Genomic DNA, 15713 nt, shown 5'->3' with positions numbered 1-15713 from the left:
ACGCATCTCAGAGCAATACACGAAACCAACAAACTGTGCTTTGAAACTGGGAAGGAAGGGGAAGACAGCTGGAAATGTGCATTATTTAAAATGCTGTAGGGTAAGAAACAGATGCTGGCATGGCATTTGTGGCGTTGCAAGTTACACAGCTTATGCTGGCAGTTGGCAAGCTAAACTGGTATCAAAGCCACAGCTATGCAAAACCCACCACCACAGCTGGCATCCAGGCTGGCAGAGCCAGCCAAGAGCGAGCGATCACGGGCACTGAAATATTCTCTCTCTTGCCGCTGTACCTCCACCCTGGAAGGGACCAGAGCAGAGGGAGGGAAATCAGACTGCACCTGTCTGGGAGAGAAACACATTTCCCTTCCAAGGGCTATCTGTGCATTACCTGTCACCGGGACTTAAATTCACTTAAATGAAGGGAAAAAAGGGAGGAAGAAAAGCAAATGGGTGCATTTGCTCTCTAATTCAAGTCTTTATGATCCATATTTCACAGGCAGAGCCTCCAGCTGAACTCCCAGTGCCTCCTCTGCTCTGAGGCAGTCAAAGCAAAGGGTTTCTGAGCCCTCCCCAATGCATGTTGTAAGTGGGTGAGCTGGCAGCAAGATGAGATTCCCTTCCTTATTGCTGCCTACCAAAAAGGGAAACCCTGGAAAACTGCCAGATCTGGGGACTTGTTAGGGAAATACTGGTTTGCTGATGGGAGGAAAAAAAAAAAAAACAGATGAGGCAGAATTCCACATAAGTCTGCCAGCTAAAACATTGTTTTGACTTGCATCAGTAGAAGGAAGCTATCAGCTAATTTACACAAAGGATAAAGGCTTTTTGGGAGATGTGATTTAGCATCATCACTCCCCAGCAACTAGTGAGACAGAAGGCTAATATCACTAGGGTTTAGGAAAAAGACTATAATCTCTCCTTGGGGATGGAGAAGGACAAGTTTTCAACTAGTCTCATATCATATGAGAAAAGAGGAAATAAAGGAATATGTGACCTACGCTGAGTTACAGTGAGCACTTATGGAGCTCTTTACAGATTTCAGGCAGTCTATAGGTGCTTACTGGTAATTGATTGTGGGTGATGGCTACTGTCCATGTAGTTCAACGGTGCTATTGAGAATAAAATCCTATCCCTTTTTTTGAACCAGGATGGCAGGTCTCCATCAGAGCTCCTTTAGGATTTGGAACAGAGGCCAGTGCCAGAAAACTTGTGAAAACCACAGGGCTACAGGGTGGATCCACGCCTTCCCTCTCTCTGTGCTGGCCCTGGTGTAATCCCAGCCTGTACTAATGCACGAAGCCCATTGCAGCACGCAGTGGGAGTAACCACAACCTTGTGTGACCTTTGCGTTGGCAGCTCCTCTGCAGAGTTTGAAACTTTGCATTGTTGCCTTCTACTCCTTAAGATCTTACCTAAACAAGTTGATTTTTAACTCATAAGAAAGGCCCTGGCTCCAGAGGAGACTTTGAAGCAGATTCTGGAAAAGACATTAGTCCTAGTCATAGGACTAGGGGTTGTCCATGGCAAAGAACAGGGAGAAAAGGCTGTAATTCTCCCCTGCAGCTCTGACCACTGATTCATAGTCACACTGGCATAGACAATACTGGCATAGACAATATTTTTAGAAGGTTGTTTTTTTTTTTTTTTTTTCCATAGAAGATAATGAGGTTATGGCACCCCAGGGACACCCATAGTCTCCTGGGCAGGGATGAAAGCAGTCTCAGAAGGAAAGAGTCTCTACCTTGGAGGAAGAAAGCCTCAGTGGAGCTAAGGAGAGTCATGACGTCCACTCCCAACACAAGGGCTGCTTAACAGCTGCTCTTTTCACTCTGGCTTTTTTCTCCTCTCCCAAGCAATACAAGCCTCAGGAATACTCCCACTGACTATGCAAAGGGGATGTACCCGTATTCAACTACAGAGTCGTCGTCCCCAGCCCACCTGCTCTCCTGTCTTCCATTCTCCATCCTCCTTGGGCACAGATCTGGGGCATGCAGAGGCCTTCAGGAGCCAACAGTGCTGGCCCATTCCCACCCCACGGACAGGTTAGCTCCCGCCCACGTGAGGCCCAACCTGTCACCAGCACGGAGGGCTTTCCCAAAGATATCCCACCTAGTTACTCATGCTCAGACTTAGCGGGTTCAGCCAAAGAGATCTGAAAAGGATCTTCCTTGAAGTGCCACGGCTTTGGCTGTTGGAGAGCTGATCAGCATGAATATGTCATACTTTGCTACATGAAATCACATATTCCGTGCTATTCAGTAAGTTCCCCATGAGAGGTTTCTCTCTTTTGTGTTTTAGAGTCAGTGTTGTACCTTTGCAGGGTGTCCGTCCTTACTTCCTAGACCTCACTTGAGACTCAGTGTGTTGAAGTCATTGCTCATGAGACAAACTATACCTATGCTGAAAGGTCAAATGTGATGAATGTGATACTCAGGTGCTGAATATTGTTTGTTTGGACTGATCAGAATATTTCTGAAGTGACTTGCACCAAATTCTTCCTGTGCTCAAAACCATTTTCCCAATAAGCTATGTTTACAAATGCCAAAAATATTTTGAAGCAGGAGTTATGAAAGCCTGAAAGCACTTACTTATAGACAGCTGTTTCAACATTGCAAATACTTATATGTAGTTGAGCCAGGTCCTGTTGCTCATGAGAGCAGCCTTCACCAATCTGTCAACACTGCCTTGTCCTAACTTGTCCAAGCAAGAGCTCAGAAAATCAGTGTGATCTGAAGAGACCTTCAGGGTGCCACTGTGCAAATATAATGCAGGAGAATAGTGAATCTGGCAGTGTCCTAGTTTCGGGTGAGAGACAGAGTTAATTTTCTTCCTAGTAGCTGGCATAGTGCTGTGGTTTGGATTTAGGATGAGAATAATGTTGATAACACACTGATGTTTTAGTTGATGCTGAGCAGTGCTTACAGTAAGTCAAGGACTTTTCAGCTTCTCATACTGTCCTGCCAGCGAGGGGGCTGGAGGTGAACAAGAAGCTGGGAGGGGGCACAGCCAGGACAGCTGACCCAAACTGGCCAAAGGGCTATTCCATACCGTATGGCGTCATGCTGAACAAAAAAAAAATGGGGGGGAGGTGGCCGGGGGGCATGGCCACTGCTCGGGAACTGGCTGGGCATCGGGCAGCGGGTGGTGAGCAATTGCATTGTGCATCACTTGTTTTGTATATTCTTTTATCATTATTATTATTTTCCTTTCCTTTTCTGTCCTATTAAATTGTCTTTCTTTCAACCCATGAGTTCTACCTTTTTTCCGATTCTCTCCTCTATCCCACTGAGGAGTAAGCGAACGGCTGTGTGGTGTTTAGCTGCCTGCTGGGTTAAACCACAACAGGCAGGTACAAAGGAGTTTGTAACTTTGCACAGATTATATTTTTACAGGCCATTTAATATACCATAGAGACTTCCCATCTTTTGGAATTAATCAATTATTCTTCCGGAAAGGTAAAAAACTTCACATTTTTCTAAATACACTAAATGTAGTTGTGACTTAAATGTCTTGGTCCATAACATATTTTTTAAGGATTAAAAGAGTTCAGACTTTTTGTTGAGCCATTTTTACACTGAACTTTACCAATCCCAGGACAACAGGGAGTTCTTCAACAAAATCAAATACCAATCTACCTTCTTCCCCAAACTCGGGAGATTTTCCACAGTTTGCATTATACCATCTTGCTCTATAATTTTGTTTCCCTTCCCTACATTGGACTTTCACTCATCCTTTCCATTACTTCAGCTAAAAGACAGTATTTTTGTTTTACTTGTCTTAGAATTCCCTGGCATTGGTTTAGCATGGTAAAAATGTGATTAATAAGTAAATAAAAGTACTGGCATAACGAGGAACTTTATTCAGAAATGGTCTCATAACTCCTGCTTCAACCCTGCCAAGTAGGGATTCTATTTTAATATCAATATTTAGCAGAATTCACGGCCATGTCCCAATTTCTGATCTACAGAGCACAAAGAAATATTTCTAATTATCACCTCCAAAGTGTTTTCAAAGCAGAATATAGTGATTACCTGAAAAATAAATGGAATCTCACAATGACTTCAGGGATTCAGCCAAACCACCAAAAATCAGGCTTTTAACACTCCCCACGTGAATTCCCCCACACTATGTCTCAAAACCAGAATTAAAAGTTACGTGTGGGATTATCCTAAAAGCTCTCAACCTCTCCTTTCCTCAAAAGCCAGAAATGAAGGGCACTAGGAGAATAATGGGCCAGATTTGCACTAAAGCAGTTTATCTGGGGTCTCGCCTCAGACATGGATTTACAAGGAGTATGAATACCAACGCTGTTAACTCATAAAATAATTTGCAGTGCCTTACGTTGTGTTTAAAACTGAAATATTGTATTTACATTAATTTTATTATCCATTTGCCCTGTCAGGAAAAAATAACTAAACCAGTGGAACTGAATGCACAGATCAAGGACCTTCACAACAAAGGAAGAAGTACACCTCGTGCCGAAGAAGTACACTTTGTGGCAAAGAGTGCTTCAGTAAAAGAAGTACTACAAAGATAGAAATAAAATTGAAAAAAGAAGTACAAGATTGCTTTTATATTTTGCAGATATTCAAAATTGCATATATATATATATATAAAAGTGAATTTTGCTTCACTCAAAATATTTTATGGACTTTGGGGGACTTTCATATAAATAAAGACTAACACTTATTTTCTGGTTTTAAGTAAAGAATAGGATGTTTCTTTTTCTCCTGCCCCTCTTCCACCAAAGAAGGGCATGGAAGGGGGAAATAAAAGAAAAAAATGCTGGGTTTCAGGTTTTAACCAGAATAATAACTCCACTTTTCTACAGCACACATTTCATTCAAAAAGCCATTTTTTGTTACAAAACGTTTCAATGAAGGGCTCAGTTTCTTATGTTCATCTACAGTGACCTGCAGCATTCCAGCGTGCCATACCTCTAGCACGACTGCTTCTAGCGAAGCCTAAAACAAAGCCCAGCCACAATCCTAGAGGTCTCTATAATGACTAGCAGAAGCCACGTCAAAATAATGCTTCCTCTACCAACTACTCCAAATGAGTTATTTTCCTCGACAAGCATTAACTTAGGTTAATCCCATCCCTCCCTGAAAACCTAAACATATCCCCAAACGAGAGGATTTCAGGCTGCTCATCCCATGAATGCACTTCACAGCATCTCTACGTAGGCCTGGTAGATCTTTTCTCTCTCTTTTCCCTCCCCCCAGTTCCCTCCTTTCATTATAAGAGGGCTCCTATACAATTTAATTTAAGGGAAACTTTCTCACTGACTCCAGCAGAGCTGAACAGAGTCAACCAAACCAGCGGCTTGCTTTGCCCTGCCACCTTCTTCTCATCACTACCAGCAGCAAAGTTACAAGTGAGTTCAGCAGGGAGAAGAGTAAGTTTTTATCATAAATGTAGCCCTAGCTCTCATTCCCCATATCCAGCAAATGCTAAATTGGTTTTAAAATAAATTTCCTTAACAACCAAGTACTACTATTTAACAGGACCCATGAGCACTTCTATAGCATTTTACAATTCGAAATCACTGCATAAGTATTAATTAGCCTTAATGACTCATATTACCTAATAAGATAATGAAAAACCCTGCAGCTCACAATATCTACTTCTATTTTCAGTGAGAGGTGAAATGGATCTTTTAAAAGGATATATTTTCTTCTAATTCCTTTTCTGCACATCCCTGTAATAACTTCTGGAAATAATTCAAAGTGTGTCGTGGCATTTTTCTTCTTCTTAATTTGTGAAGACTAATTTATTGCACCAAATACAGTCTTTTGCCACAAAATAAAAATGCAGAGTTTAGTGATAATATTTCTTCCTTAGGAGGCTTTCTATTGAACGACGACTGGTGTGGACTCACTGTTTGTTAAGGAGATGTGGATTTGCTGCCTGTTCTTTATGGAGAATAGCACCGTCTTTCTTGGTTTCTCTCTGGGTTGCCACTGCCAAGGTAATACTTAATGGATTAAGTCTTGTGAAATAAATTCTGTAAATAGAATGTGGGCTGAGATCATTTCAACTCATTTCCCCTGCGTCCCCTTCCCGTCCTGGAAGCTGTCAAGTACAAGCAGCCTGCAAGCAGCCTGTTCTCCCAGTGTTAGTCTTGAGTCTCACTAGATGCATAAACCAGCTTGTTTTTCACATACTTTCTGTGATGGCATTAAAAAAAAATTACAAGAAAAAAAGCAACCCTTCTCAATTCTACCCATCGCTATAAACTGGATTCAGCTAATCTTGCAAGGGCACCAAACATTGCTCTGTTTGTCCATCATTAGAGCACTAGAAACCTATGTTTATGATAGAATTATAGTTGAATCTGAAGGATTTTAAAGAAAGGAACTGAACCAACTGTGGGTTTGTAAACAAACAATATGGTTTTGACGTCAGCCATATCATTTCATGTGCTGGAACAGTTTCTATCATGCGGCCAGTTCCTGCCCCTGAAGAGTATCTAATTTAATTTAGAGGTATTCATGATATGGGACAGCACGTCAAATCCAAGAAACTGCAGGGTACTGCTGAAGGCAAGGTCTATGCTGGAAAGGCTGCATAAGCTGTACTTTGAAGGAGCAACAGAAACCTTTTGGCTCAAGGAAGAGAGGGGAAAGTGGTGTCTACTGTAGGGGAAAGAAAAAAAGAAAGTGAGGGGGAAGGGAAGGGTACAGAGCGGGGACTGTCAAGGGGAAGGGCTTTGTTTCTCCTTTAGAAATAAATCTGTTTGAGTGGTTTTTTTCTGCATTAATGTTATCCAAAAAAATCTGCAGAACTTTTTCCAGAGCAATAAACCCTATCCGCAGCTTTCGGCAGTTCTTCCAATTTTGCTTTCAATCCTTCTTGGGTTCCTCTCTCTGCACTCTTTCTGTACTCACCCCGCAGACAACTGCCACGGAGGAGAACTCATCAGGGGAGATTTTCTGTTAGGTACCAGATGCTCCAGCATCAAAGGGACTATCCACACCACAGCACCGCGACTGGCCCTCGAGTCCTGCCACAATAAGTGTGACCCCAAGGGGCAACACGGAGCCCCGGCGGGAGGAGCCCCGCTCCATCCCCTAAGCACAGGCAGCCTGGGCTGCTGCCAAACACCTGGCTTAGGAGCTGAGACTTGGGTGATGCAAGAACACCAGCAAGATGTCACTTTGCTATTGCTGATAGTGACTGAAATATATCTTATGCTGCAGTTATCTAAGGGCACCGATGTGGGAAAATTTATTTTCATACAGCGCAGAATTCTGATTGCTGAAAAAAACCCCCATCTGTTGTCAACTGAATTTAAAGCGACTCCCTGTGTGGATAAAAAAATTATTTGTGAGCCTATGTGTTTATCAGCTTGGGCCTTAAATGATATGAATTTCACTGGAAACATATTTCAATGAACAGCATAACAATGATACAGTATGTTCTCTTTTATTTTTACTAGATAGTATTTTCTACTCCACTGATTCCAGTTCCCCAGGTTTGCAGAAAACCTAGTGCCTCCCAGAGGTGTTGTGAAGCTCCGTGCTGGGTACCCAGCTCTGGCTGTATGCACACACACACCACCGGCATCTTCCCGACACAGCTACCCGTATGCCTACACATTTGGATAGAAAATAGGAGACAATTCCCCTTGCTGTTATTTCATGCCACGGAATCCTGACTACTTGTTGAAAAACTATTTCCAGTAAAAATGTAATTTTTTTTACAAGGAAAGCTGATGCTTTCTACAAAAAAATATTTCTCAAAAACTCAAACTCTGGTTTTAGCCAAAAACATGAGAACAACCTTAGGTGTAGTGTTCAGACTGATACTATAACACAATCACAGAAGTTATAACCAGTTGTGCTTGGTTATTTACAGTGGAAGGCAAGCTGCAATTCTTTCCTTTGATCTATTTGTTGGCTTCAGGATTATATTTCTAAACCTTGCTTTTTAATCACTGTAAACATCAGAGCTGAAGAATTTGGTGGAGAGAAAACTGGCTAGTTCTTTGTGGTTTTGATCAGACCAGGCTTTTGATGCCTTCTCTTTCCCAGTTTCAGTGCCTGGGCTTTATGAGTGACACCACCACATAGTCCCAGGCTCTGGGATCCGCACATGCACTGTGTTTCTCAGCCTACCTCTCCGTTCCCTGAGCGGATACACCCCCGGGCCTGACGCCGTCCCCAGCCGAAGCGGGGCAGGGTACCACACAGACACGTTATCCCGCGATGAACATCGATATTCCATGTTGTCACTTGATCTCTCAGAGGCAGCTTCCCTCGCCTGTAAGCCTGGAAACTCACACTTTTCTTTTCCAAGACCCTTCACCCATGCATTTATCTCTGCAGCACTGACAAACATCTGAAGCCAAGGAACCTGAGAATTCCTGGTGGGAATTCATGAAAGATATCCCAGCACCGTGGAGCCTAGCAGAGGTGCCCAAGCTACCTTTAGACGAGATAACTGGGGTATAGTAGCTGTCTTTCTGCCACAGGATGGAGCTCAGTGCAGGCTGCAAAGCATTTCTAGGAAGCTGGATAAATACTCAAGCATCTCTCTGTCACTGATGTCCAATACTGCTGCTTCTTGATTGCTATCAGTGCCCATGCTGGTGGCTCAAAAAACCTCGTTTAGGTAGGTCTGAACCCTATTGCAGAGCCTGCACCATCAGTATGACTGCAGGTAGATAAATTCCAAAGTGACAGGAAAAAAAATCATGTAGGTGAAGGTCTTGATCCTGTCTGAAAAAGTACAATACAAAACAAGTGGGGGGAAAAAAGAGCCAGCTTTTGTAAACAGTGAGCATGTGAACTCCGTGGCTTCAATTTTGTCCCACTTACTCTGTTCGCCATCTCTACAAAGCGTTTCTCACACAGAAGTGTATTTTTAACAACACTGAAAAGAACCTGCCAGAATTGGAAGCTCAAGCTACTTTTACCTTGGATAAATGGGACACAAATGTCACGTAAGAGGTTAAATGGCAGAGGAAGGATTTTTTTTCTCTTTTTAAACCAAGCATGGCAAAATTAGTATTAATAGGGCTGATCTTTCTGACTGTGAAATCTCACTGAGTATAAATATTTAACACAAGAAATCATCAGAGTTCTCCTTCTACCTGAGTACAATGCACAACCAGAAACTGCTTTACTGAAGGAGTTAAAGTTTTCTGCAATAATGCAACAAATCACTCTATGCAACAAACAGCAGACACATTCTGTGGCAGTTTCCCCACAAACTTCAATCTATGGGGAAAAAAAGTCTTGATTTATTATATAGCATTTGGACAGTTGCGAAAGAAAATCTGCCAAAGATCAGAATAATCAACTCTTTCACCCAAGCAGTTTTTTTATGGAAGAAAAAAGCACAGAATGGGTCTGAGCAAAATAAATAAAAATTCCACACTTTTAACCGACAGAACCTTTTGCGTCATTCAGAAATATTTACAGACATCTAGAATCTTTTATCATCAAAAAGACACTCTGGCCTTCAAAATTACAACTTTTTCTTATATTTTTGTTTACTGATGGCCTTTAAACTAGTGGGTATCCCTAACTTGTGGCATCTCTTCATACCGTGTTTGTCAAATGTGGGAATTTTTAAAGCTGCGCCTTGCTATTTTTTCCCTTCCCGTGAAACATTTCTCTTTTTCTAAGCTATCATCTGTGAATTTTAAAGATAGCAGAACACCATTGACTAGCAGCATCCATCACAAGAGTCACTAGTGTCTCAAACACCAGTTTTCACCGACTGAAAGGGCTGCTAATGCCAATATTAACCTGGAAAGGGCTAGCTGTTTTAATACAATTAAATACAGCCGGGAAGAGGGCTGCAAACAGAAATATACGTTAGCCATTCATAGTATACAAGCATACATATACAAGCCTCTCTCAGAGCCCAGTAAAGGTATTAACGTAGCATCCCTGCTCCACTTGCCTATTTAATTAGCACACAATGAAGGCCACTGAATTTCCCTGCAAAAGGTGTTGTGTACTTTGGACAAAAAAGAAAGGAGAAAAGAAGTTGCTTTGAAGTGCAATCCAAAAAAATAGCTCCTTGGCTAAATGGCACTTTTAATAAAGATGTTTCCAGTGTTTGTTTATTCATCAAAAAAACAGTGTTTCTCTCGGGTGTTTTGATTTTTGTTTCTGTGCACAAGAAGGAGGGGAAAAAAGGGCTTTACTAAGCAAGTCTTTCAGTAAGACACCAGATGATGGATAGTCAAACACAGAGTCTCCTGTAAACATAGAGGGAACCAAAAGGTATGAACTGACTCATAATTGTGTCAACACAGGTCGCAGACCCTTGGTTTATTTCAGCCTTCCTGTTTTTCACAGATTTCTTTTCACACTACACTATTTTTTTTAAGACACAGACTCTTTTCAGTACACCTTAGTGGGGTGCAAAAGCACACACGTTTTTACACCAAAACGTGGGCACCTACACACATATGTAGGCTGTATTGCCACAAGTACAACAGCAGCATTTTCCATGGCTTATGGCTGCATTAAACTAAGCCGTGCCTTTCTTCACAGCCCATGCCCGCTCTAAATCAAAAGGTCCATCCCATCCCTGCCTCCAGCTTTTCCACAGAGGCTCTTGGGAAGCATCCAGAGAAGAGGAGCACAACAAAACCTCAACAGCCTAGTCCTCCAGTTCAGGCAACCCTCTAGGACTCAGTGTGATGTTTTTTTTTTAACATGTGGCAAAGTGGCAAGACTGTGTCTGACCAAAAGTGCTGGGAGGCTGACACACAGCAAAGAGCAGAACCTACCAGTATTTGTCTGGATCTCTAAACACATTGAATTGAGGCTGTAGCCTTTTCCTTGCATAAAGTTGTTCTCTGCTGGTTGCCTATTTCCATTGAGATTGGAGGAAAAAGCCTCTCTGGGGTCTCTATTTCATTATCAAATTCGACTGGCACTGACCAGTGGGCTAAGAAGTTGTTAGGGGAGGGACTGATAGCAGGCACACCGAGCAGTTGGATTCCCTGCAAATCCCAGAGCAGTTCAGCTGATGGTTCAAGAAAGATGTTTCAGTACATTCCCTCACAAAATCACCTGCGGAGACACCTTGTCGCCTGAAAGCCTGAGATCCTTTTAAAGGACTTGCAGAAAATAACAAATGAAGATGGGTTAAAGAGTTGTTCTTCCTCAGCAGAGGCAACAAAAGACGCAGTTTAAGGCCAGACTGCAATGACCTGTGCTTGTCCCTGGATGTCCATGAGCCACACAGAGCCCAGTGCGATGGATCTGCACGTGCAACAGATCCGTCCTGAGCACCTCAGATCAACCACACACGTGCAAAGGACTTAATGCTATAGAGCCAGAGAGTCTGGCTCATCCAAGATGTGTCAGATCCCCTGTATGAGCAAGAAGTTTCTAAACAGCAACTGTTTGCCTGGGATGTTTCAACCTCAGCTAGATCAACTGAAAAACTGTAGAGCCAGCAAGGACAGGTGACCTTACTCAGGCTGAGCAGCGCCTCATTCCTTGTGTAATCACATCCAGCTCAGTGGGAAGGCTACTCAATAAAAATCAGAGTCACAGAACAAGGATTTGGACCTTATTTCCCACTGTGTAAAAGTCAGTTGCTAAAATTCCCAGTCTACAGGTAATCTTTGCAGTGGAGCCAAATCCACCAAGAGCATCATAAGGGATCTTGCCCTGTTTCTTCACCTATTTATTCACCAAAAAAACGCAAAACAAATTACATTTCGGACAAAGCTGACACCAATAAAATGCCAGAAACAGCATTTTAGAAACAGAAATCATTGGCAGACTTAATTTTTTTAAGACTACTCATTTTACTCTTCACAGCTTTGTGAAGAGCAAGCATTTTATCTGCTGCCATTTTCCCCTGTAGAAACCAAGGCTGATGGAACAACGGAGAGAATTCCCTATGCAAATTACAATATATTAAGTCAGATTTGCTTCCAGCAGGTTCTGTACCTTCAGAAATTATTCCAGGGTTTGTGTATCTGTCGAGTGGCCATAAACTGGGAAAACCTATGCTCTTTTCTCTTGCCTCCCCCTCCTTTCTTTACCTGCTTTTAGATCTACAGCAGAAGATGAGGGAAGGAAAGTTTACTGAAGCAGACCGTGAAAAGAGTTTCAAAACATTCCACATATTTTCTCTGCAAAAACACGCTGCGAATGTTGAATGTACATAGTGCCAGGGCACTGTCACTCAGACCCCAGGAGTTCACCCAAGTTAGACAAATTATGCTGCCCGTTATCTCAGTTGTTACACTTTCTTGCCTTTCATTCATTCATTGCCAGTGGCTGGATTTTATGTCAGTGGAGGGGAGAAAAGAAGCCTCAATTGCTGCAGTTAACCTCTTCTGGTGAGATCAGTAATACTGCGCTTTCCAGTGGAGAATTCACAAGGAGATAGCTGTTAGCCTTGTTTGCCAAGGCAGCAGTCAAAAGAATGCTGAATTCTGGCAGGTATGAGCAGGAGAAATGCTGTGTTACGATAAATGGCCACTGCAAGCTCCCTTCCAAATCTGCAGTGTTTGGCCCACATCAATAAAACGAAGAAATTTAAAAAAAATTTTTACACATCCCATAAAAAAACTACATAAAGTAGTGTTCTGGTTTGAATAGAGGATGGTACTGCTGAGCAAACCTGCCTGGCAGAGGGCAGTGGCTGCTGCTTCAAACATCTTATCCAGAGTATAATTAATATTAACCATCAACTACATCAGCAATCTCTCTGCTTTCATCAAGTCTCATTTCCTCCCTGATAAAGAGCTAGTTATTACAGGGAAATGCAGGATGTGATGAGGGGATTCATTTCTGAATGTCCTTTTACAGCCACGTTGGCCCTGGTAGGTACCAAGTCAAAGCCTCTGTCCCATATGCCAGGTATTGTCCAACTGTTAAGTCCCTTTGGCTCCTAGAGCCTGTGCATGCAAAGTGAAGGGCCTGGCCACTGCCAGCCCCAAGCCCTGCCTTGCCAGTGCGTTATGCCACTCTCTCCTGCCCGATCCACAGTGCCTTGTGAGGAACCAGAAAATGTTGAGTTTGTACGGCAGCATCGTGGGAGGTATATGCATTGCATGCCCATCTCTAAACTGATTTAATTTAATGATGAGTACCTTTAATGCCGTTCTGCTGAACCAGCTTTGATAGCACGTTTTATTTATGCAATACTTCCAAAGAAGGGAAAAGCTCTTACCTATTGTTCTTCGGAGATCTTCACACTGGCTAATGTGAGGGAATTTCAAGATTTCCTTCCACTTTTTGCTTTTGCCTTTGCGTTTCCCTCCACCCCCTGCAGAGAAAGAAATATCAGGATTAGATTTCTTTGGGGGCATAACCCCATCCAGAGTTTACCAGCCCAGTCACAGTTCTTATGGATATCATTAATAATTAAAGCTGAGACATTGTGGGTAGATGTACAGATCAAGTCTGAGCTTGTCTGGGCTGACACAGACCATGGAGGTGGCATCTGGCAGATGATCAGGTTGGTAAAGGTTGGGAGTTCAGATGGACCCATCAGGTCCAGTTCCGATGACAGAGCTGAACTGAGCATCTCCCACATCATCTCTGGCCCAACCGACAGCCATTTTGCACGAGTCAGATAATCTTATAAAATTACAGCTCACATCTTTTCAACCTGCATCTCCCCCTTCTGGTTTTGGGATGTGCCCTGATTCCATCCCAAAAGAAGCGCTGGAAACTGAAGACCAACATTCAATTCTCACCATCCATCCCTCACATTACATACACTGCCAACATGGCATTACCGCTGATGTTACACACTCTGGTCACTGCTGCTTCCACAGGAGAAGACCAATGGGAGAAAATTAATGTAATATCCTCATGAAGAGAAAACCTCTTTTTGGTTCTTTTTTCCCCTTCTCACTCTTCCCTGAGATTTCTTGAACTGGACTGTCCTCAAGGTGAATTGCCTAGCTGGCTTCCTCCAGCTCTGGCTGAATGAGGCCCAAGACCCTCAGCCTTTCCATGCCGATGAATCTCCCTCATCCATGTCCCTTCATAAATACCCTGCTGCAGGCATCGCTGGCATCTCTAGGTGCCACACCTGAGCTTGCAAGGCAGATGCCTTCTGCAGTGGACTCTGACCAGTCCTACCAGTAATGGTAGCGTTTCCAGCATACCTCACTTTGCTCCTTGCTGGCCTCACTAGATGACACAGTGCCTATGGGGTTAGCCTCCTTCAGCCCAAGCAAGCCTAATGCAGGCTGACATGCCGTGTGTGCTTTCCCCCAGTGTCTGCTAGATGGGTACTCAGAGCTAAAGCAGCTCAGCCTAAGAGGACATTTTTAGATTTTTCTTTTTTTTTTTTTCACTATCGTTAGGCACTTTTTTACTCCAGCCCTCCCCTGGGTTTCTCTTTTATGCCTCCACATTTTTTATGCTGCCACATCAGCATTACTGCAGAGGGCAGGAGGTGTGGTGTGCTGTGGTGTGCTGGGGGTTTCATTCCCAGCTCATTTGTGTGCCTGTCCTGCTCAGATCCTGCACAGCCACTGGAGAAAGAGTATCCCTCCAGATGTAAAAGCCCAGATGCAGACTGAGATTCTCCCAGCCACTGTATTTACTGCAATTCAGTCCCAGCACACAGAATCTGATTCACTTGAGTCTATTTTACATGCGCTGGCACGTCGAATGACTAATTCAGAGCTGAATTAATTCTGTAGAGGGGCTGGTAGAGTCACAACTGCAGATTGAGGGTGTGTTGGGTACTACATGATATTGCAGGCTAAATTAGGAGAGCATTGACTCAAAAGGTAGCAGACCATTACAGAGAAAACATCAGCCTTGGAAAAAATTGCAAAATATTGCTCTCTGTGGGGCATTTCTGATTCTTCTGCACCTCACCTCCTTCTGCATCATTCCTTTGCTTCTGGTGACCAATGGCTTTGTTACTGCAGAGCTTGCCTTGAATTATTTTAAACTCCTTATTGACAGGAATTTATTGTATGTCTACGTTATGCAATATATAGCAAAGACATCTGCACTAGCCATAAAGGAACCAGCTTGTTTAGACTATCAGGAGTACAGCTGTGCTACCCTTTCCAGGAATTAGTCTCTGGCAAAGCACAGAGAGCTGCGACTGCCTCCACACTACACAGTGTTACACAACACAGATGTACCCTTTGGGTCTGTAATGAACTCTGCTTCGGCCTCCCCTCTTCAGTGCATCCCAAGCACTGCTGCTAAAGTCATTTCCTCTCCCATCTCTCCAGCCACAGTATCAGAGAAGTTGTCTTGATCTCCTCTTGCAGCATGCAACCCTTGGTCTTCCAGGCTGAAGGTCCTAGGAATGCTACAAGGCTCTGAGAAACATTTTGTGGGCTGGGGTGGGCACTGTGATGTTCACCAGCCTTCCTGGAGCGCATGGCTCTGTTCCAGTTGCCAGCGACTGCAGGGGTTGGATTCAGCAACCCGAAGGGTCCTCCATTGGCTTCTGTCTCCCTGAAAGCTCACTCCTGCAACCCTGCACAGCTGCTCCTGCCTGCCAGGCTGCCACCTCCACTCGCCCCTCTTCTCCTTCTCCGCCAGGGGCCTTCCTGCACACTCCTTGGTGCTCCTGCCCTTACGTCTCATCACACTGCGCTTACTTACACTTCTCTGCCCCCTCCCTTCGCACGCTCCTCTGAGGAAAGATCCTCCAGGAATTCCCACTTCCTTCTCTTCACCAGTCATTCTCTTTGGCTGCATTTTCTTCCCTGATTGCTTCAGGGTTTTCCTCACACT

General features: G+C 43.5%; 1 protein-coding gene across 2 annotated transcripts in view; it reads right to left on the bottom strand.

Moving 5' to 3' along the window:
* Window positions 1-15713, bottom strand: part of GRK5 (G protein-coupled receptor kinase 5) — a 169911-nt gene that overhangs the window by 87350 nt on the left and 66848 nt on the right. For both annotated transcript variants that reach the window (XM_087765033.1, XM_087765032.1), the window contains exon 2: window positions 13165-13260. In XM_087765033.1, coding sequence (XP_087621159.1) covers window positions 13165-13260 — 96 coding nt within the window. The remainder of the gene's footprint in view (window positions 1-13164; window positions 13261-15713) is intronic.

Source organism: Nipponia nippon, unplaced genomic scaffold (genome assembly GCF_047370975.1).
Source record: "Nipponia nippon isolate SJK-2023a ecotype South Korea unplaced genomic scaffold, ASM4737097v1 scaffold_3, whole genome shotgun sequence".
Taxonomy (NCBI): domain Eukaryota; kingdom Metazoa; phylum Chordata; class Aves; order Pelecaniformes; family Threskiornithidae; genus Nipponia; species Nipponia nippon.
The sequence above is the reverse complement of the archived record's forward strand: the minus strand, read 5'-3'. Positions and strand labels throughout refer to the sequence as shown.